This window comes from Cydia splendana, chromosome 6 (genome assembly GCF_910591565.1).
Source record: "Cydia splendana chromosome 6, ilCydSple1.2, whole genome shotgun sequence".
Classification (NCBI taxonomy): domain Eukaryota; kingdom Metazoa; phylum Arthropoda; class Insecta; order Lepidoptera; family Tortricidae; genus Cydia; species Cydia splendana.
This window is the reverse complement of record NC_085965.1, coordinates 20,981,482-21,005,464: the sequence shown is the minus strand read 5'-3', so window position 1 is coordinate 21,005,464 and position 23,983 is coordinate 20,981,482. Positions and strand designations below refer to the sequence as shown.

At 39.5% G+C, this 23,983-nt stretch overlaps 2 protein-coding genes across 3 annotated transcripts; both read right to left on the bottom strand.

Moving 5' to 3' along the window:
- Positions 1-206: 206 nt before the first annotated feature.
- LOC134791665 (toll-like receptor 6) lies at positions 207-10,452 on the bottom strand. Its single transcript, XM_063762749.1, has 7 exons — positions 9,824-10,452; positions 4,319-4,777; positions 3,953-4,220; positions 3,119-3,499; positions 2,405-2,586; positions 1,370-1,472; positions 207-673 (listed from the first exon to the last, which is right to left on the bottom strand). The coding sequence occupies exons 1-7, from the start codon at positions 10,132-10,134 to the stop codon at positions 452-454; spliced, it is 1,926 nt and encodes a 641-aa protein (XP_063618819.1). The 5' UTR covers positions 10,135-10,452; the 3' UTR covers positions 207-451.
- Positions 10,453-13,671: 3,219 nt separating this feature from the next.
- LOC134791718 (short-chain specific acyl-CoA dehydrogenase, mitochondrial-like) lies at positions 13,672-23,983 on the bottom strand. Of its 2 annotated transcripts, none has more exons than XM_063762836.1 (9): positions 23,607-23,983; positions 21,808-21,977; positions 19,055-19,313; positions 18,739-18,900; positions 17,574-17,640; positions 16,456-16,607; positions 15,071-15,162; positions 14,512-14,711; positions 13,672-14,179 (listed from the first exon to the last, which is right to left on the bottom strand). In XM_063762836.1, exons 1-9 carry the CDS (start codon positions 23,644-23,646, stop codon positions 14,086-14,088), a joined length of 1,236 nt encoding a protein of 411 aa, XP_063618906.1. In that variant the 5' UTR covers positions 23,647-23,983; the 3' UTR covers positions 13,672-14,085. The 2 variants fall into 2 exon arrangements, with proteins under 2 accessions (XP_063618906.1, XP_063618907.1); XM_063762837.1 differs by having other exon boundaries at positions 13,673-14,179; positions 16,456-16,595; positions 23,607-23,982.

The window sequence follows — 23,983 nt, the reverse complement described above, 5'->3', positions numbered from 1 at the left end:
CTATGACGTACCTACTTGATCTTAGAAAAACGGACGGACTATTAACTCCAAAACATATGATATCAATACATACAAATTACGCTTTGTTCAACGCTTTAAATTGCTCCTTACTATTCTTGGCATCATATGCGTTCTGTCTCTTTCTCTTCAGCGCCGCCTGTCTCACTCGATATCTCTTCCTACTCTTCATCAAGTATACGGATAGCGCTATGGCTATGAGCAGGGATACTATGACGCAGCAGCCCAGTATGACGCCGGCTGATAAACTACTCAATCTATCTTGTTTTGTACTAAAAATGACAGTTATAGGAAAAATTTGGTAACAGCTAGATTGTAACTGTTATTTTAGTATATAATAATTTAAAAAAAAGATATTAGAAAATCCTCACAGTTCGGTAAACTACTCTCAGGGCACCTCAAACTTCTGCAATAAGTACCTCATCTATCAAAACTACGCTTTATTCAACGCCTTAAATTGCTCCTTACTATTCCTGGCGTCATACGCGCTCTGTCTCTTTCTCTTCAGCGCCGCCTGTCTCACTCGGTACCTCTTCCTACTCTTCACCAAGTACACGGATAGCGCTATGGCTATGAGCAGGGATACTATGACGCAGCAGCCCAGTATGACGCCGAGGCGGCTGATGGTTGGGACATGTTCGGTCGATGGTTGAAGCTGAAAGGAAAGTCGTTCAAGTTAGGGCAAGGGGAATAAATTTACCATTTTATTTTGAACTTTATCTGTTTGTGATAAGGTTCAAAACCTATGGAAAAGGTGACGTCCGCATTTGAGAGTTAAAAGTATTTATTGGCGATATAATAATGTCTCGATCTTGTGCTTGGGAACGACAGTAGCGAGGTATTCAGAAGATTGCCTCAACATACTCAGAAAACAGACAGGCTGGACTCGAGAAATTTAAGAAACTGTCAATTGACATAATAAATTTACTAAAGCGGATCCGACGCAGACTACATAGGTAAACTAACGCGTGTGTCTCTTGATAAACCTCCTCGTTACGGGGCGAAACAAGTCAAGCAACTCTTCGAATCAAAAAACATGATAATAGTACTAGGTACAGAAGGTTCACTCTCTAACAACACGCGTCTATTACGACAGATATGACCGGTATGTGGCGCAAGCGCGAGCATGCGTCCGTTCCGTAGTGGTGCGCGGCAACTACTATGGCTAGACATCAAAATTGGTGTAGGGCATGCACTTGTATCGACACAACGAAATCGCAGAGTGAGCCACGCCTGGCCCCGTTTGAATGTATAATTCCGAGTTTCATGGAAGTTTGTAGTCAAAATTGCTCTTTCGGTCGGTCGGTGGTGTTCATTGTTAATGTAACACTTGTTGAATGTTTTGACTTACGAAATAAGTGCTGTGCATGTAATTGTCCCCGCAGAAGGCCTTCTCAGTCCAGTTGTACCAGTGCACCAGGCGGAGCCCCTCTAGCGCGCGAGGAGAGCCGCATCTGGAATAATGTTATTTACTTTATTTTATGTTTCGTAAATAAAATAGAACATGCTACTAGGTAACCCGTAATCATCACCACTGAGCAGAAAATTCGGGTCGGAAGTATAAGTATACACTTGAATGATTGGCTCTGTTGGAATAACCACTCTACTCTGTAGTGAGGTATATTTGATTCGCGGAGCACTCGAGTGTAAAGTGCATCTGGTTTAGAGGACCACTAGTGATGAACCTATCCGGTTTAAAAAAGGAATAGTTTAGTGATAAATATATATCTGGCTCGAAAGACCACTCGAGTGATAACTGCATCGGTTCGCAAGAATCGACTAGATAATACTATCTTATAAACCTATCCGGTTCGAAGGACCAATTTATTCCTGAGATTATGCGGATCAAAGGATGACTCCAGCAGCGATCAGATTAGCGTACTCAGTTCGAAGGACAACTTTAGTGATGAGCCTACTCGGTTCGATGGACCAAGGGGTCTTGTTAAAGGATGTAACCGAGTCAAAGTTTCGAAGAACCATTTTAGTGAGGAACCTTGCCCTTGCGCTGTGACATGGGATTCTTCAAGAAGTAGGTATTTAGGGTTCTCAAAGGTCAGCAACGCATAAGTGACTCCTCTGATGTTGCTTATGTCCATGGGCGGCGACAACTGCGTCCCATCGAGCGGATCGTGTGCTCGTTTGCTTCCTATTATATAAAAGAAATATGGTTGTCTGTAAAGTCGGTTTACGGACGACAATTTTGCGTGATAACGTCATAAGAAAACATTACCATTACATTACGTAACGTTACCATGGAGATTTGTCCACAACGTTACCATGGCGATCCGTCCACAACGTGGCACTTTTTCGTGCATGCTACCGGTGTTCATCGATTTAAGACGTTATCACGTCAAAAAACCTATTTGGGTCAAAGGACCTCACTCACCTAAGCTCTGCCAACAGCCTGGAATGCTTCACATACATCTGCGGGAGCAGGTCATCAAGGAACCACTGCAGGTCGCAGGCGCAGTCCCACGGGTTGTGCTGGAGGTCAATGCCCTCGGAGATGGTGGACCAGTCTAGAAGATCCTTCGAGAGGCGCGTTAGGTTGTTCTTGCTTACGTCCAACTGAGAAGAAAAATTGTTTGTTTTTTTATGGTTATCGAATGTTATCTAAAACTATTTACAAGTTGGAAGTCATCACGTTACATTCTTTAAATTACAGTTAAAAAACCGGACCGTACTTTTAAGTATTTGTTATTATAGCGGCAACAGAAATACATAATCTGTGAAAATTTCAACTGTCAAGCTATCACGGTTCATGAGATACAGCCTGGTGACAGACAGACGGACAGTGGAGTAATAGGGTCCCGTTTTAACCCTTTGGGTACGGAACCCTAAAAATGGTAGTGGTAATAGGCAGAGAGCAAGATTTGATCCTATACGATCTTCTGCCAGTCCAAGACAATTGCTATAGCTATAGCCAACTAAGTTATCAAAAATCCATCTAAGCAAGGATTGCAGCGATATTTACTATGAAACATGCTGCTGCTTCGTTGTATATTCATTACACAACTCAACTCAGCTTTTTAAGTTCCCTGTCGTGGATGCTCTTTCGGTAAAAATTACGTGATTTTAGTTTTGTTTAAAAAAGACTTACCATACACAACGTTGTAGCATCAAACGCTCCATCCCTTATCTCGCTCAAATGCCGACAGTTAGACAGAAAGAGTGAGAAACAGTTCTCATCGCTCCCATCTATCCCGCGACCAACCACATTACTAAAAGCTTTATCATCGACTACTACCAACTTAACCATATCATTCATGTATAAACTCTTTACAGCTATTATGTTTTTAAAATATACACTTTCTAAAGGGTTGCCATCTAATCGTAGTTCTTCTAAATTAGGCAGGTTTTGTCTGCTTAAACTCTTTGGTATTTCGGTGAATTGATTATAGGCGATGTCTAAGCTGAATAGTTTGGGTAGTTTTTTCTCGATGTTGAGTTCTTTTATCTGGTTGCCAGCGATGTTTAATACCTGAAATGAAATAAGTATTATAAGTATTTAATGTATATTGATTCTTTGACTCAAGCTTAGTTTATCATACTCATTTTCACAGTGTAATGTCATATGGCATTCTAGTCTGGGGCAAACTTATTCAGTGATCATGCATACAACCTAACAGAACAAAAGACTATCGTTTTCGCAACTATAGATATCCAATTAACTAGACTCAATTCATGTTGGTTTATGTAGGTGCCTTAACAAAATGAACACACATAAGTGTTCTTGGCAGTGAAAGTGTTAAGATTTAAGTTTCAAGTATCATCAATTCATCAGCACTTTTGCGTTTATGAGGTGTTTATAGACGAGCTAGTGTTATTAAATGTAAAATAATCGCCATTACAGATAAGAAATGAGACAAATTGGACTTTTAATTAACCAAAGTTTTAATTATAAATTAAATATAAATTAAACAATTATACCAACCTCTAAATTTTCGAATTTAGCTTCAATCTCATCATACATATCCGACAACCTATTATATGATAGATCTATGTACGTAATCCCACTAGGGAACGATGGCCAATGATACAACGTGTTGATCTTCAGGATGGCGATCTGGAGAGATGGCGGCAGTGCGAAAGTGAACGTTATGTTGTTCTGCGCAAGGTTCAGTTCGCGTAGGCTCGTGCAGGTGGAGAATGAATCTGGTTCTACCATCTCGACTACGTTGTTTGAGAGGTCGAGGAGTTCACTGTAAAATACAAAGTATAATTTAGAATTGAGTCCTAATAATTACGTAAAAAAATATCAGCATATATTAAAAGTTTTTCTTTAGGCAAAATTACTTACATGCTGTTATCAGTGGGGAAGGAATCCCTAACTATAGATCTTATTCGGTTCCCGTTTAGATTGAGCCGCTTCAAACCCTTCATAGTGTTCCCATCGACTCTCTGCAGTAAAACGTCGTATATGCCATTCTTACTCAAATCCAAGTCTTCTAAAGCGGACATCGGCTCTAAAGCACGGACTGGTATTTTCTTTAATTGATTACTTTGCAAATTCAACCTTCTCACGTGAGCTAAAGACTTAAAATCCAATGTATTAAAATCAGCTAGCTTGTTATAGGACAAATCTAATTCTTCTAAAGCTCGTATCTTCGTGAAAAGGTCGGGAGTGATTTCTGTTAGGTCGTTTTGGGATAGCGATAGCTTTTTCAAATTAGGAACCTCGCTGAAAGGGTCGGGCCAGTATGTTTGAATCGCGTTGTTGCTGAAACGCAGGGTTTCTACTTGTGTATTCGATGGTAGCCTGAAATAAATTTGTAGAAAGTTTACCTAATGCATAATCAAAAAAGACCTAGTCAAGACATAAATCTAGATACAAATTACGTTTCAAGGTACCTACTTATATATTTCTACCACGGTCTGTTGTGAATCATATCCTCATTTCAAGAAGAGATCTTTTAGAGTAGCACTAAGCAAGCATTTACTAGCATAGCACTAAACATGCGACGCGTACATATACTATTGGATATACGGTAATAATAAAGGTATTTGAATACAGTATAGAGGAGCATCCATAGAAATCGTTTCTTACCATCAGCTTGTCTAATTTTCAGTCAGAGTAGTTCTATTGAGGCTTATAAAGAAAAGATAAGCAAAAAAAATTAGCTTCGTTTTCCCTACGAATATTTTTGGTGAGCCTATAAAGTAAATACGTATTTTACTCGTAGATTGGGTAAGTGCAAGACCAATTTATGTATGTACGAGTAGGTTTCACAATCCATTTATTGGATGCCGACTAGGCACTCTGATGGTCTACTTAAGGCAAAGTTTCAAATCTGCCTTTATTCATACGTCATATATCGAGGTATCATCGTTGACCAAATAAACCTTATTAACGAGATAAAGCAGTAGTTTTTGGTGTTAATTACCTAAATATATACGGGTGTTCTAAAGATGCAATTTAACTGAATATAATAATTTTTTTAAAACTTCATACCTAATTACTTTTAAGTGTCTCATTTATTTGTATAAATTATTAGCATTCAGCTAAACTTAGCATTTACACACTAAAGCCTGCAGTCCGCAAATATTCAGAACAAAATTAGCATTTAATACATACACTTGGTTAATCAAACCGACATTCTTTCCTATTGTCTACAAGTAGGCGAGTTATTTAGCTATAAAAAACGCCCCCGTCTCATCATTTTAATGCCTAACGACTGACATTGGATAATCTCGGTCGTTTCCTGCAAAATGTCGCGTGAAGCTATGATGGATGGCTTGGGTCTTGTCAAATTATGGTTTATAGTCTGGCAAACAAGTTTTATCATTTAAGTAGAAAAAGCAGCCTATTTATCTATCCTATTCATCCCTATTTTTGGGGTTATAATACTGGCATAAGATAATGACAGTAGGTATCTAGGTATGATTCTCTCTGCCTATACTTCACTAACAAGAGCGACTTTTACTAAAACAGGTAACAGTAGTGAGACAATTGCAACTTTGAAAAATGGGTTAAATCTGTTAAATTGACAAGGTTCTTTTGATGCTTTCACTGCAGTTCTTTGGATTATGAGTGTACTACAGATTTTACGCGCGAATGTGAATAATATAGGTATATTAGGTATGTATGTGAAATCACTACAATCACAAAATCACCTAGGTGCACTCGCCGTTATACTTACTCAAATGTAAAGGTGTGTCCAGAACCCTAATCATTTCAACACTTCGTCCGCTACGTCGGGATATTTGTTTGTCGCTCTTTGATCTTATAGTTCATTGATCAACTAGTATGTTGAATGAGAAAAAAGTCTATAGTTTAAAAATACAATTGCGGCCAACCGCAAACATAACACGTTAACGCTTGATGTGATTAAATTAGATTGATGAAAGACAGGAGGGCAAACAAACCGGCAGATAACTTGGGACATTCACCTTGCATCGAAAATCATTAGGAAATTTGCGAAGAAAAGCACTGAGAAGCAGGCCAGTAATGCAAGTTTAATTTTTTTATTTAGATGATGATCCTTCGAACCGGATATCTCGCAATTAAATCAAATACAATTATGAATGCTGCAATTCTTTGTAAGTAAGGGTTGGTCAAACTACGTACCCTTATTTCGCATTCAGTGCATAACTTCGCCTTAACTAATAGATACAGAATGTAATTCAATAAAAGGCTAGAACATGAACACCATTTCGGGTTTTAACTCGCGCTTGAAATGTTTATTGGTTCGGAAGGCCTATTACTCCCTAAATGAGTTTATTAACGAGAGCAATAAGACCTGACATTTATTAATTTTTTACTTATATAAAAATATGAACATTCCATCTTTTATTATGCAAATTGACATGTAATTTTTTTAGTTAATTCTATATTATCCTTAGTTCATGCAGTGAATTGTATATATAAATGACAATGTATGACTATTACTGAATAAATGATATGATATGATATGATATGATATGAGTTTTAAGTCGATAGAATTAATGTAAGAAACGGCAGAAACCATCTATTTAATATCTAAAGATTGGAACATTTAATCTAAAATAAGATATTTCTTTGACGAAAAGAGAGCTTCAAAGTGAAGTGGGGTAAATCCCGGAGGAGATACTTAACACTTAATGATTTAATTCACATGTGAATCAACTGGTGTTTAAAATAGCTTCGGACTCACACTATCAGCGCTATTAGATTATCAGATATCTTGTATTGAGAGTCTATTTATTAACGCCTGAATACTCCCCTAGTAGTTAACTGAAAAGGTGTAAAATTATATTATTTCTATGGTGGATACGTCTTTGATGATCATGATTGTTGACAACATTGTGTAAAGATAACACTTTTAATCTAGTTGCATTGTGAAATGTTTGACTCATCTATACCTACTGTATTTTTTATAAGTAAGTATGTCAATTTGTTCAGATCGTGACATAAATACATCTTATTTCCTTCTTTTAATGTGTATTATTTACAAGAAGTTCGGTTCGAAGGACAATATTGAAGAACGGCGAAATGTACCTATAGTGTGTCGTCCTGTTTTCAACCATGTCATAATAATTCCATAATTGTTACCTATTAAAACCACAAATTATTATTATTTTTTATTTATTATTTATTTATTATTATTAACACACAGTACAGAACATATAATAGAACAGGTCCCTGCAAAACTGTATTTACAGTTTGCCTGCAGGTAAGAGTCTCTACATACACATGTATTTAATTGTGTACTAATTTTAAATTATTATTAAATCTTTTACATCTAAACACTTAGTGGCACTTGCACATGTGCAACTGTCACTTAAGTGTTTGCAATAGGTACAGTTTTAGGGCGCTTTTAAACTTATTTTTATTTGGCTCATGACGAATGTTCTCGGGTAGACTATTCAGGAAATACGGAACTCTTTTCCTAAGAGTTCTGTCACCAAAATAGTTACTAACCCGGGGGACTTCAAATTTTCGCGCAGTTACTGCCCTTGTTTTATGCTTATGTTCTATTAGTATTGTGTTATGCTCTTCATTGCCATGGTTGTTAACTGCTAGAAGGAATTTGTGCTTTAAACTAACTGGTAGTATTTTGCAAATTTTGAATAGTTTATAATAATCGTTTTTACAGCTGTTTCTGGTTTTCTTATTTACGAGTAGTTTTAGGAATCTAATTTGTAGTGCTTCTAATTTATCTATGTATGATTTAAAAGTAAGACCATAGCAATGAAGTGCATAGCTCAATACAGACTCAACTATTGCAAAATATAAACATTTCAGTATGTTATTAGGTACTTTATAGCTTAAGTGATAAAATCTACCTAAGAGAATTCTTAATTTACTACAGATATGGTCTATATGTTGTTGCCAAGAGAATGCGGTATCTATTTTGACTCCCAGATATGTTACACAATCAACTTTTTCTATAGGTTTGCATTGACAAGCTTTTAATTTATCGTGGAAACAAGTAAAACTGTGAGTATACATAGGCAAAGGAGTTTCTACGGTGCATATATAAGGTGATTGTATAATGAGTAGTTTTGTCTTATCAGAATTCAATATAATGCCATTATCGTGTGACCATTTAACTATTGAATCTATGTCCTGTTGAACCAGATGACATATATCAGTGAGATTGGTTCCGGCACGTAAGGTGCAAAGATCGTCAGCGAACATATATGCAGAACAATTTTGTATAACTCCACACAAACTGTTAACATGCATGAGGTAGCACACCGGCCCACATACCGAGCCTTGAGGTACTCCGCATTGCACCTGTGTTTCATCGCTTAGGTCGTCACCAATTTTGACGCGATATGATCGTGATGTGAGGTAGTCACGGAACCAACAGTTCAGTGGCTGCCCCACACCACACTCGTCCATTCCATTTAAAAGGGTATCGATTTCTAAGGTGTCGAATGCTTTTTTAAAATCATAAAATATCGCTACAACTATTTTTTTATCTCCTAAGTAAGTGTTTATTTCGTCAGTGAATTTGGAGAGGAGAGTGGCGGTGCTTTTATTTTTTTGGAAACCATGTTGACTATCATTTAATATACTATGTTTTTGTAGAAAAGAGCTGGTTTGATTAATTATACATTTTTCGACTATTTTATCTATACTAGAGAGAATGGATATTGGTCTATAGTTGGAATATACTTTACGATCACCCTTTTTATGGATTGGACGAACTAACGATTCTTTAAGCTTGTTAGGATATTTGTGCTGAGCTACTGACAAGTTGATAAATTTGGCTATGACTGGACTAACTTTATCTACAATAAGCTTGAGGTCGGACATACGTACGAGATCACTTCCCGGTGCTTTATTTTTATCTACTCGATTAATAATACGTTTTACATCTTTACTGTGCACTTTATATCTATTAAAGTCTATGATAAGATTCCTTACTGGCTGTCAATCGTTTTAATAAAATAGTAAGTTGTGAAATAAGACTTGTTATAAGCAATGATAGTCCCTAAATTATCTAGCCTGTTATTAAACCTAACAATGAAATATATCGGTCACGATTCAAACCAATTAAACCTTTTTTTGTTCAACAGTCGCAACAAGTTCCTCGTCGTCTGTATAACCGGTATGGATATGCTTTTTCGTAGGTACCGATTGTCTTAATTGTCTACATATAGGTACCTATATAAGTAAACCAAAAAACCTACTAAAAAGATCAAATAACAATGTAACTCTACATTATAATCGTAAATGTATATTTCATGATTTGTAAATAATAGGTACTTGCATAAAAGTTATCATCGAGTAAACAACGAAACGAGCCCTAAAGGACTAGTAAATAACGATAAGCGACCAAGGCAAAACAAGTGATACTTTTTAAATTGTACTTACTTGCTCAGAGTCGAAAGGCCTAAACCTTCAAACGCCGCGGACACTTTCAGACCGTTAGGATTCTCCGGCCACTCGATTTTATCCAAATCCGGGACATTTTCAATCGCGTCCAGCTCCGAACATTGTATATTGAACACCAAATCCGTACCATCGATTTCAGGTATCTCACTGCACGTGCAAACAGCACACAATTTGATTACATTCTCCTTTTCCGTAACGGAATCCTGGCCACTTGTAAATTTAAAAATAAAAAAGTAAAACGTCAAATATATTTTGGCGCGCATTGTTTTTTTTAATTCGCGGCGCGGCATGCGCGTTCGACTTTCGATCGAGGTGGAATGATAAGGTTCTTTATCGTGGCCTTATCTTTGTATCGGGTGTGTACATTGCTGAAAATGACGCAGACGATAGATAATGTTGGAATTGTTGGATTAAGGGGAACTGGTGAGTGTTCTACGGTACACATATACACAAACATGATCCATTTATTAAGCAAATTCCGGAAGCCGATCTAAAACACTTCATAACAAGATATTGATGAGAATTTCTAAACAATAACAGGACCGGAGCGCGTCAGTCGCGTAGATTCAATGACCATCATGTATCGTAGGATTCATAGGCTACCGTGCAATAGACGATCAAGTTCATTAATATGTATTCGTTTTTGCACCTTATCTCAATGCAATAAGATCTACAAATGGTTAGATGCTTGTGGCAGTGGTGTGTAAAATGAGCCGTGTAACGCGAGCCGCGGCGAGTGCCGGGATCTAATGACAACATTACGAATTACCGTCATTAGCTATTGGTTAGGTAAATAGGCTGAATTCCACTGATAACGCGAAAGCGCGCGCCTGGTGCTTCCGTATACCTACAGGGGTAGATATTCTTGAATTTTATGAAACACGAACTCTCGTTTATAAAGACGTTCGTTTATATTGCAAACGGTTTGTGATCGCTTCAAAATCCACCTTATCATAGACGTTGGTGAAGCCACTATTTTTAACGAAATCTTTAGGTATTTAAATAAAAGTAAACAAACAGTTTGTACATTTTCGGGTAGTTATACATTTATTGGTTAACCAACCAAATACTAAACCACCTGGATCTGTCACTGAACGACCTGACTAACCTACATTATTTGATCATGTAATGTTTTCACCTACTCTCAACTGGCTTATTTAAATACCTAAAGATAGACTATATTTAGGTACCAACTGACCTTCCAACTTCGAGGGAAACTAGGCCTAAATGTGAGATACTGGTAAATACCAAATTATATTCCGCACCTCATAGAAACTCATTAGTACGAGCCGGGGTTCGAACTTACCACCACCGGTTTAAATGTCGCACGCTACCGCTATGCCATCAACGTTTTTGCGACCGGTCCAAAACGATGGCAAATTATGTTATACCTAATCTGTTGCACAATACCTCATCAATATTTAAGAGCTCTGCTCTTGTCGGTGGAGTAATCGCCACTCTTCTTTTTGCTGGGCCAGCCTTGTAACTCCCTCGTACGACACGACAGAAACTCTCTTTTATATGGCTGAGATATGGGAGCCTGGGCCTTCCTCTGCGTCTTTTCCCATCAATCTTGCCCTCCAGAATATTTAAAAAGAATCTGTCGTGCCGTATCAGGTGGCCAACCATCTTGCCCCTTCTGTTAGCTATTGTGTCAGGCATCTCTTCTCTCCTGCCGTGCTCAGTACCTCTTCGTTCGTCTTCCTTTCTGTCCAGCTAATCCTTAGCTGGACAATACCTATTCTCGCATATTTCCCACAAGATGAATCGCGCCTTATTCGCGCTAGTTAACTTCGCGAACAGACGATCCCGCGCGATAACGCAATGGGAACCACGCTCAATTGAGACAATCGGCTTAACCACGTTAGATATGGTTTTAGATTCTGCGTATTTGGGGCAGTTGGATTAATCAAATTAGGGAACCGGTTCAACCGGTTAACGTTAAATCATCCTTGTTCATACAAACTAAAGAAAAGAATATAGTGTTGTCGCAAATTTATCTGATGTACTCGTAGGTGGCGCTGTAACTAGACTTGCAAGCGCTGGACAACCTATTTTGGCACAACATCTATAGGGGCACTCGCTATCACCATCAACTTCTGTAAAGTTTGACACAATATTGCGCTACTTTACGTAGACCAAATTAAATAAATAAATAAAGATTAACATGGGACCACCTTGGAGGTACCTCCTTTCAAACAAATAAAAACCGGAAAAGTGCGAGTCGGACTCGCCCACGAGGGTTCCGTACTTTTTAGTATTTGTTGTTATAGCGGCAACAAATACATCACCTGTGAAAATTTCAACTGTCTAGCTATCACGGTTCATGAGATACAGCCTGGTGACAGACAGACGGACGGACGCACAGTGGAGTCTTAGTAATAGGGTCCCGTTTTTACCCTTTGGGTACGGAACCCTAAAAAAATAATTACTCAAATCTGACCACGGGTCTCGGAGTAATTGGTGTTCATAAAAAAATTGCCACAACCGAATACAGAACCTCCTCCTTCTGGGTAAAGAATTCGATTAAAAATGTGTCGCTTAACTTCAAACTCGGGTAAACCCATTCGACCCTCTCAGCAAATATCTACCCTATTACTATTTCTTAGTACCAAAATCGCATAATTTGACAGATGGATTTACCCGAGTTTGAAGTTAAGCGACTCAAATTATCGTTACGAACATAAGTATACGATGCGGGAATTGGATCATACTAAAAAGATATTGGGAAAAATAGATATATATTCAATAACATTTTGGAATACAAATGCTTATGAACACAGTTATTTATTTTACAAGATTATTGTCTTCTTTTGGCAAATATTTCTCATATATAGCTTACGAAATATTTATTCACCAACTTTTATACAATAAAAAATGACTTTTATAAAATGACTAAAACGAATTGGAATTTGGAAGACATATTACATATATATTAAAATAATACACCCTGTACAATTTATACAATTTTCTATACCAAACAATTTTTTATAACATAATTTTTGGAATGTTAACTAGAATAAGTACGTGTTTTAATAAGTTCATTTTTAACAAGTGCAATTTTTTTTTAACCCTTTAACAAAAATAGATATAACAGCTATGTAATGTAACTGTTGCGACTAGCTTATATAATAGCAATACTTCTAAAGATACAAACATTCACACTTTTTCAAATAGGCACTAAATGATGAATGAAATTAATTCAATACGCTTAAATCTATGGATCGCTTATAGCATATATTATTACGGCATAGATCTAACATTGATTGGAACATCACGGGACTATGTAGTCATAAGTAGGGGGAATCCGGGAGACATGCCCAGAACTTGAACCATTATGTAGATAAAAAAATCAAAATTAAAATATCATGAGTCATGTCCGGATAGGTCTTGTTTGGAAATATTTGAGTGCTAATAACATAAATAATTTGATTTTGGCACTTTTTTTCACTAAAATAGCTCATCTGTGGCAAGTCTCCCGGACTCCCCTACAGTCACGGACTTTAAATATCAAGCCATTTCAGATCAAATTGTATTAAACAATCTGGTTTAGTTAAATCCAAAATGGCACGACGATTCAAGACCATAACGTACTAAAATGAAAATGTTAAAGGACTAAACGATAGTATGCATTTGAAATTAGAATGAACTGGTATAATACATTAGTCACTGGCCCTACATTTTTTTCAAGTGAATCGGAATAGTTATTTACGATACAAGTGCGAAAAAGAGGAAACTCGTAAAGGCCTGTCTCCATATTGCGTGGCAAACTATCGAACATTGGCCAGTCAATGTTCGATAGTTTGCCACGCAATATGGAGACAGGCCTTTAGGAGTGTTTTAAATCGACACGAGTTACGAATTACCTATTCGCACGTGTATCGTACAACGATTTACAGTTCATGTGGCCCTTTCAACTTTTGACATACGCACGAAACATACATACGCAATAGTGCGGGAAAATAGGACCATATGTACTGTAAAATATATTTAAGAACTGTAAGCGGCGTGGCGTGGCGTCCATTTGAAACAAATGCATACGTATGCGAGTCGTCAGTGCGAGCAACGCTGCACGCGCCGCTGGTCGCTCGCCACTGAGCCGAGCACTTAGGGCCACCACACACTAGCGTCTACGTCGTCTAGCCAGCCATACAGTTGACTAGGCGCCGACGCTCGGGAAACGCTAGTGTGGGGTGGGCCTTATAGTTTTAAATGGGATCAGTTAAGTGTTACTAACAGTATCAGAGTGCTTCGTGTTCCTTGAGCAGGAAATGTCCAACCAGCCGCTTCTGGATGTCCGTGACGCCGCCGTAGATCTGCGTGCCGCGCGCATCCCTAGGAAATATAATAATAAGGTAGGTAGGTAGGTTATTTTTATCCAAATATTATTTGACCGGTCCCTTCTGGCCTCCACCGATAAATAGCTGCTAGATTCATAGATAATGAGAATAAGCATAGTGTAGCAAACTATGGAGAAAAGATTCGTTGCTCTCAAAATTGTATAGGTACTTTATTAAAAAACTAAGTTTAGCCTTTTTCTTTTGTTTTCTGTAAAATAAAGCCACAAATCCATGATTTTCTATTTTTCTTTCTGCTGCTTCTAACAACCAATTGTCTTTGGAATGACAAATATCTGTGCTAACCTTCATTAGTATTACATTACATACCTGAAGTGTCGCTCGGCGTCGTAGTTGGTGGACAGCCCGCGGCCGCCGAGTATCTGCACGCAGTGGTCGGCCACGGCGGCGGCGTTGCGGCCGGCCACGTACTTCGCCATAGAACTGTTCTTGGTGCTGACGTCGGTCGCGGCACGATATGTCAGCAGACGAGCGGATTCTACTAGGATGCACATGTCTGTGAGACGATCCTATAACAAACATACTTAGATTAGTTTCAAATACTAGAAGAACTTATCATATAAAAATCTCTAGTCCGAACCCACTTGTAAGTGGTTCCAGGCTAACATGAGTTGCGGTATCGCGCGCGAATCCATACTTGAAGTCGCGCTAGATGTATGGAGTCGCGCGCGAGAACTCAACTCATGTTAGCCGCCTTGAATCACATGCTAGACCGCCAGTCCTCCTCTAAAAAGCCGGCATCTGACTTAGTATAAATTTTTCAACAGAAAGTTTGAACGGATCTCGTCATCAAAGAGGTATGGGGTATGAGATAAAGGTATGAGAATGCATAGATTATTGAGCGGATGCCACTAAACATTAAACGTACCTTCACCGAGGGGAGTCGCGTTAGGTTTTTGCTGAACGCTACCCTTTCCTTAGCGTAGTTGATCGCCGTATCTAAAGCGGCTTGTGCAATACCTGTTAAATAATACAAGAATTTAAAAAAATATTCAGTATAATATAAAATTCGTTTAAAACTTATAAAAGGAATAACGACCTTTTTGACATCTCACCGTCTCCACCAAGTTATAACTATAACTTATCACAAGAATCGATAGTCTGGCCAACAGACGACCAATTCAAATTAGATATTAGACCAGACAACATTTATACACACTTACCCACAGCGTGCGCCGCGATACCAATCCTGCCTTGGTCCAACTGCGCCATGGCTATCTTGAACCCCTCCCCTGCTTCCCCCACCAGACTCGACGCCGGGAACCGCACGTCTTCTAGCGTGAGGTCGCAGGCAGTCGCCGCCCTGTGACACACGCTTCACTGCTGAAGAATCTATACACTTACCTACAGCATGCCCCGCGATACCAATCCTGCCTTGGTCTAACAGCGCCATGGCTATCTTGAACCCCTCCCCTGCTTCCCCCACCAGACTCGATGCCGGGACCCGCACGTCTTCTAGCGTGAGGTCGCAGGCAGTCGCTGCCCTGTGACACACGCTTTACTGCTGAAGAATCTATAGACTTACCCACAGCGTGCGCCGCGATACCAATCCTGCCTTGGTCCAGCAGCGCCATGGCTATCTTGAACCCCTCCCCTGCTTCCCCCACCAGACTCGACGCCGGGACCCGCACGTCTTCTAGCGTGAGGTCGCAGGCAGTCGCTGCCCTGTGACACACGCTTCACTGCTGAAGAATCTATACACTTACCTACAGCATGCCCCGCGATACCAATCCTGCCTTGGTCTAACAGCGCCATGGCTATCTTGAACCCCTCCCCTGCTTCCCCCACCAGACTCGACGCCGGGACCCGCACGTCTTCTAGCGTGAGGTCGCAGGCAGTCGCCGCCCTGTGACACACGCTTCACTGCTGAAGAATCTATACACTTACCTACAGCATGCCCCGCGATACCAATCCTGCCTTGGTCTAACAGCGCCATGGCTATCTTGAACCCCTCCCCTGCTTCCCCCACCAGACTCGACGCCGGGACCCGCACGTCTTCTAGCGTGAGGTCGCAGGCAGTCGCTGCCCTGTGACACACGCTTTACTGCTGAAGAATCTATAGACTTACCCACAGCGTGCGCCGCGATACCAATCCTGCCGTGGTCCAGCAGCGCCATGGCTATCTTGAACCCCTCCCCTGCTTCCCCCACCAGACTCGACGCCGGGACCCACACGTCTTCTAGCGTGAGGCACAAGAGCAGGCACCGCCGCCCTGTTACACACGCTTCACTGCTGAAGAATCTATAGACTTACCGACAGCGTGTGCCGCGATACCAATCCTGCCTTGGTCCAACTGCGCCATGGCTATCTTGAACCCCTCCCCTGCTTCCCCCACCAGACTCGACGCCGGGACCCGCACGTCTTCTAGCGTGAGGTCGCAGGCAGTCGCCGCCCTGTGACACATGCTTCACTGCTGTTTTATAAGCTCCTTTTGCATGGGGGATTGGGGACGATACAAAAGAGAGAAATTACGATTGTTAATAGAACACAAACAGTTGTTGTAAACAAAACCCGGTCTAGCGGAACTGTAGTTCAATTAGGAGTGCCACAAGGTTCTATTTTGGGTCCATTCCTGTTTTTGGTTTATATAAATGATTTGCCATGTTTAGTAGAAAATCTTTGTGAAATTGTTCTTGTTGCTGATGACACATCATTACTTTTTAAGGTTGAGCGGAAATCTACCGATTACAGTGTAATAAACAGCACACTCGTTGATGTACTTAACTGGTTTACTATGAACAATTTGCTTCTTAATGCTAAGAAAACTAAATGCATTAGATTTTCTTTGCCGAATGTTAAACCAGTCGATACTAAGATACTTTTGAATAATGAATGCTTAGAGATGGTAGGATAAAGCACTGTTTCTTGGTTTAACATTGGACAAAAATCTACAAATTTCTAGGTAAGAAATGAGTGCGCGTGCAAGTGAGTGGAATGTTAAAATTGTTTTAAAAGAATAAACAAGTACGATTATGACCGTGACTGTTTCTTAAATACAATTTGTTTACTCCGAAATTACTATCCGGTATCCGGCCGGATATTAGGTCACTATCCGGTATCCGGCCGGATGTTAAAATAACGGCCGGATAGGCCGGATAGGATAGGATAGGATAGATAGTAACCGAATTTCTGGTGCATGTCTACTTCTCATCTCCGCCTCAGTGGATAACATATGGATAGCCCCAGATAATAAATGGAAAGATAAAGAAGAATTTAGCAATAAGCATTATTACTGTAGTAAGACTTTGCCAAATCATAATTAGTTCCTGAATCATAAGTCATAAGCATAGCATTGTATAAACATAGATTTCATTAACAAAGAAAACATGTTAGAGAAACACTAACACCGGTGCAAATCAAGTAAAACATACCTGACGCCTATAAGGGGTTCCTTGTTTCCTCTGAACACACCCTCAGCGTCCAGCGGCACCAGGAAACCTGGAACATTCAGTCGTTATGAATATTCTCCTCAGATATAGGGAAATAACATCCGAGGTTATTGAATATGTAATTCAATTCAAAGGTTAAATTATATAAATCGGAAAATACGTAGTAAGGTGCATTGGGATAACTTCAAAAGCGAGATAATTTTGAAATTTGCACATATGTACACCACTACACTAAACTACTGCAACGCTTACCAAGTTATCTTGTGTACCAAGTTATAAAGTGTGTTTAATAGATACTTGTATTTGCCATTTTCAAGAGGTTTACGAAGACGCGCCGCACAGGATAGGCGTTCAAGGCGCCTAGGTCTGAGATCAAATAACAGCAGAAAAACGTCCAGTGGACTCACAAGCCATTCCCTTATGCCGCAGGTCCGGGTCGAAGGTAGCGAACACCGCCGTAGCGTGGCCCTCTATCGCGGAGGTGACCCAGCTCTTTTTGCCGTTCAGGACCCAGTGGTCACCGTCCAAAGATCATACAACAGTAAGACTACTCACAAGCCAATCCCTTATGCCGCAGGTCCGGGTCGAAGGTAGCGAACACCGCCGTAGCGTGGCCCTCTATCGCGGAGGTGACCCAGCTCTTCCTGCCGTTCAGGACTCAGTGGTCACCGTCCAAAGATCATACAACAGTAAGACTACTCACAAGCCAATCCCTTATGCCGCAGGTCCGGGTCGAAGGTAGCGAACACCGCCGTAGCGTGGCCCTCTATCGCGGAGGTGACCCAGCTCTTCTTGCCGTTCAGGACCCAGTGGTCACCGTCCAAAGATCATACAACAGTAAGACTACTCACAAGCCAATCCCTTATGCCGCAGGTCCGGGTCGAAGGTAGCGAACACCGCCGTAGCGTGGCCCTCTATCGCGGAGGTGACCCAGCTCTTCCTGCCGTTCAGGACTCAGTGGTCACCGTCCAAAGATCATACAACAGTAAGACTACTCACAAGCCAATCCCTTATGCCGCAGGTCCGGGTCGAAGGTAGCGAACACCGCCGTAGCGTGGCCCTCTATCGCGGAGGTGACCCAGCTCTTCCTGCCGTTCAGGACTCAGTGGTCACCGTCCAAAGATCATACAACAGTAAGACTACTCACAAGCCAATCCCTTATGCCGCAGCTCCGGGTCGAAGGTAGCGAACACCGCCGTAGCGTGGCCCTCTATTGCGGAGGTGACCCAGCTCTTCCTGCCGTTCAGGATCCAGTGGTCACCGTCCCGTCGAGCCATGGTTCCGATGTTGGCTACGTCGCTGCCAGCGCCTGGAGAGGATTGTTAAATTAAGATTGACCGTACACTATACTCTGTATCTTTAGGTATTTAAATAAAAGTAAACAAAATCTACCCTCAAATGGCTCCTTAAGCTAATTGAGACAAGAAAAAAAATATAAAGACTCTTAAATCTTTTACACCAACCTGGTTCACTCAGCGCAAAGCACCCAATATTGCCCGCCGTATAATCCTTCAAAAACAACTGCTTCTGTTCTTCCGTTCCTCTCTCGTTAACCAAGTTCGCATAAAGGAAGTTATGTATTGAAAGTATCATGCCGGTGCTGGCGCAGCCTCGGGAAATCTCTTCCACGGCGAGCGCGAGGGATAAGTAGTCGAGGCCTAGGCCTCCGTACTCGGAGTCCACGCAGGCCCCCATGAGGCCTAACTTTGTTAACTTCTTTATCTGAAATATAAACAGAGTTGAATAATTTCTTGTTATTTATATTGAGTAACTAGCAGTGGTGAAGTGTTCATAGAAGTAGATTCTCGCCATTGACATAAATATCACAGGACTGGCTTTACGGGCAATAAGAATGGGGCATGAATGGGGCCAGTACAGCGGTTTGCGTATTCCTAGTGTTCCATGCTAGATTTTGGTCACTTTTGTGATCACTTTGGTCTTGTAAATCGGTTATATACGTTTTTCTCAGAGATTATTTGACGTAGATAATTCCTAAAATTTGGAATAGTTGTAGGGGGCTGTCCATAAATTACGTCATCGTTTTTTGACGAATTTGCTCCCCTCCCCCCCCCTAAAATCATCCAACAATCATGCTTCGAATGACCCCGTTCCCTCCTACGTCATGCTACCATCATCCGATGTCCAGACCCCCCCACCCCCCGTAATTTATGAATAGCCCCTAGCAACTACCACTACCACTTTTAACAATGTAAATTACTCATAACTGCTTATTTCTTATTTTAGGGGTAAATTTAGGCGGTTAAGAGGGGACAGCTGAATTATTTTTCATTTGTAAGAATCGTCTGATACCATTAGAAAACTTGTTAGGTAGTTGAACACTTCACCTACAACACATGAAGAAAATTGCATATTTAATATGTAGTTCCCGTTACATAACTTACCTATACGCAGGAATTGTTACGTACTTCTAGGGCCTACCCCTAGGAGGAATAGGATAAGAAAGCCCAAACCCATATACATGATATACATATTCAGGGAGATAACCATGATATCGGGAAACGAAGAGTATTCGTGGCTATCTAGCAAGAAAATATTAATTAACATCTGTACATATTTATAAACTCGTTCTAGACGTTTTCATATAAATATATATAATTATATTATATCTATCGGAAAATAGATTACGGCTTATGTAACAAACAAGACAATGGAAATACAGATCAGCAGATCACACTACATAAGTACATACTCAAGATACGTATGACTGATAAGAATTATAAGGAGCAGCTTATTGAAAAGAAATGCCGGCAAAATATTAGCATCTTCGAGCAACACGGAAGGGAGGCGGCATTCGCACTATTTCCCCTCTGCCTAGGTACAAGATCACCTGATCTAGCGCGGGTAATAAAACTAGTTGCGCTCGGATTTTCAACTAGACCGAGTCGAGACGCGCGCGTGAACACAGCAGCAGAAAAAATGCCTAATTGCTCGGTTTTTTGTTATAAAAAGAGGTCGGGGACATCAAATTTACAAAAAGAAGGTGTTACATTTCACATGTAATATTTTTTTTACATATCATACGTTTAATTACATTTAAACACAATTATTATATTTTAGTCTCATGTAATTGTTGGATTTATCGATTTTGCTCGCCCAGTACAAATTGCGGATCGGTCGAGCGACAAATCCGACATCTCATCTCTCAGAATTAGTCAGAATACAATAAAATATTTCGACGAAAATGTGTTAGTGTGCGTGTTGTGACACTTGTGACTCGTCCGTACACAAAAAGAGATCGAGGTTTGCAAGATTTGTCTTTGACGTGTGTCATTTTCTATGTATTTGTGTCGTCATTACAGATTGGATTTTGTATGTAAGTGTGTGAGAAGTGCGACTGTGTGCACCTTTCCCCCCGCCAAAAATGGCAGAAAGATTTGTACGGTAAGATATCGCTTGGGCCTTGGGCCCGACGTGTCGGAAGCCGGTGTTGCTCGAAGATCGGCATACTAAAGTTTGTATTATTACTTAAAATACCCATTTTTATTTGAAACTGATATTTTCATGTTTTTAATGTACATACGAGTAATACACATAAATACAGTGTTGGGCCTTATCTTTGTGATTGTTTTTTTATCTGAAAGAAAAATCTTTCCATAGATGGTATGACATGAACAGTACCTACAAAAAGTTATAACATAAACACTGATAGATCCCAGATAAGAATTAGTTTAAATGTAACAAAATACACATTTTTCATGTAAATAGGGTATTATACTGTATTTAAAATAAATTATTTTACATTATGCATGAAATAAAGCACCAGATAATTATTAGAAAAACACAGATTGGAGTTATTTTTAAAGACAATTTCTATTTAATAAATCGGATAGAAATATAAAAAGTAGGTGAGTTGACCGTGACGTCACAATGTAATGTTTCATATAAATTCCATATTAGCAAATCGTTTTGACAGTTCTAAAAAAGTAACTGATTTGACTAGTAGGAAAATACCCTATTGTGTAATCACACACACTTGACACAATTATAGAATAGAATAGAATAGAATAGATTTATTCGTAAGCACAAACAATCGGAACAGAAAATACTTAAAGAAAAACTTACTTTATGTAATATACTTAAAGAAAAAGTGACCAAGCCCTCCAGTGGCCAAGTCTAGGGCATTCAGCTTTCGAGTATACGCAATCTTTGAACACCTAGGTCCCTTTGACCATACACTAATGAGGAGTGTACTTACAAGATCAAACGGGAACCTGGCTTTAGTATCAAGCTGGGAGGCCTGCGGTTTGAGGTGCTCCTTAGAGAAGTTGCGGGCCAGGGTCTGGATCTCCTGTTGCTGCTCCGTCAGCTGAGTCGTGAAGGCTCGGCATTGTGATGCTGCTGCCTTAGCAGATTGGAGAGAGCATACTGGGAAAAAAATATGGTTGTCTGTAAAGTCGGTTTACGGACGATAATGTTGCATGATAACGTCATAAGAAGACATTACCATTACATTACATAACGTTACCATGGAGATCTGTCCACAACATTACCATGGAGATCTGTCCACAACGTGAAACTTTTTCGTGCATGCTACCGGTGTTCATCATTCATAAGACGTTGTCACGTCAAAAAAAAATTATTGTGAAAGTTTACACTCCCTTATTTCACACTAAACTTGCTAAAGAATCAGTACATGGAGTGTCTCTTATGTAACATTCATTATTAGGGTTCCGTACCCAAAGGGTAAAAACGGGACCCTATTACTAAGAACCCTCTGTCCATCTGCCTGTCTGCCATTATAGCTAGACAGTTGAAATTTTCATAGATGATGTACATATTTCTGTTGCCGCTATAATAACAAATACTAAAAACAGTGCCGTGTGGTGCCGGCATCTGAAAAGAATAGCACCACCCCATCTCGTCCCGTGGGTGTCGTATAAGGCGACTAAGGGAAAACTGGCGACAGATATGCATATGAGCAAGGCTCGCCAGTATCCTTAGCGGGGTCCTTGCTTGCAGTGCGCGCGCCACATCGAAAAAAAAAAATACTAAAAACAGAATAAAATAAATATTTAAGTGATTGAACAAACAGGATTTTTTTGCCGTTTTTTGCGTAATAGTATGGAACCCTATGTCCGCGAGTCCGCCTCGCACATGGCCGGTTTTTTTTAACACTTTTTAAAGTTTAAATTGTTGGGACAGAGTTGTAACTAAATAAAAAATCAACCATTTTAACCACATTTGAATTACAAAACATATATGTATATAATGCTTTTTTTGAAGTATAGCAAATAGACATCTTTAGTAAAACATTTACAACTGTTAAAGTAACAAAAGTAATTGTCTCAAATCACAAGTCATCCTTGTGTTTATGTAAGCATGTTAAACATCTAAGACAGTATACAATTATGTACCTTATACCATTGTATTAAGGCATATATGTGCTTGTCATTGACTGTACTTGCTTATTGCTATTACAGATAATGGGATAACAATCAAACTAGTAATGGGGAAGGAGGGGTAATGACAAAGACCAATTCTCACCAAGCAAAGCCACGGGTACACCTAGTATTTTATATATTTGGATGGAAATCTTGGCAGAATGCTAGTACCTGCTCAAAATGAATAAAATACTTTTTATTTTATTCTTTTTTTTTAAGGTCATTCAGAATAAAAAATATTATTACTCAAATGCCAACATTCTCAACTGAACTAAACAAGCTATAATGCATGTAAATTAATCTTGTATGTTCGGGTAATTTAAGAATAAATTTAAGCTCCAACCTCACATTCAGAATTGATAAGTATGTGGGTCGTGATTATTATGCGCCCTCCTGACATAACCGGCTCTGTGTTCAATATATGTATATGTTTATGTATACGTGCCAACTGGGCAAACTTACTTGGGTACAATGTTTGTTTAAGATTATTAAATTAATTATAAAGAGAAAAGATTGTGCACTGTAAATGTTATTAAAACCCATGTGTATTTAACAGAATATATATCTGGGAAAATATCAAGAAAAGAAAATTAAATTTCCGAAATATACTTACAAGTTAATTTTGTGGATTTCAAGAGACCGCCTGCTGCCATGTTTCACAAAGATAAAACACAGTATATCGGACAACAGACGAATCTGATACGAAATAACAGTTGCCAGTAAAATACACGATAAGTATGATAATGACCAAGGTCGCAGCATACACTAAAAACTTCTAAAAGTTGTTTTCCCCACCGCTCCACCGGTTCGCCACCGAGCGAATTTCGTATAACTTGTATAATTAATTAATTATAGCTATAGACTTAACCAATATCAAATTATTCTTAAGAAACTACTAATAACGATACAAGTTTAAATCTTTAACTTGAATACTAAAATTAAATACTGTGTCATAAAAATAAGCAAAATACGAATAAAAAAAGGTGCCGC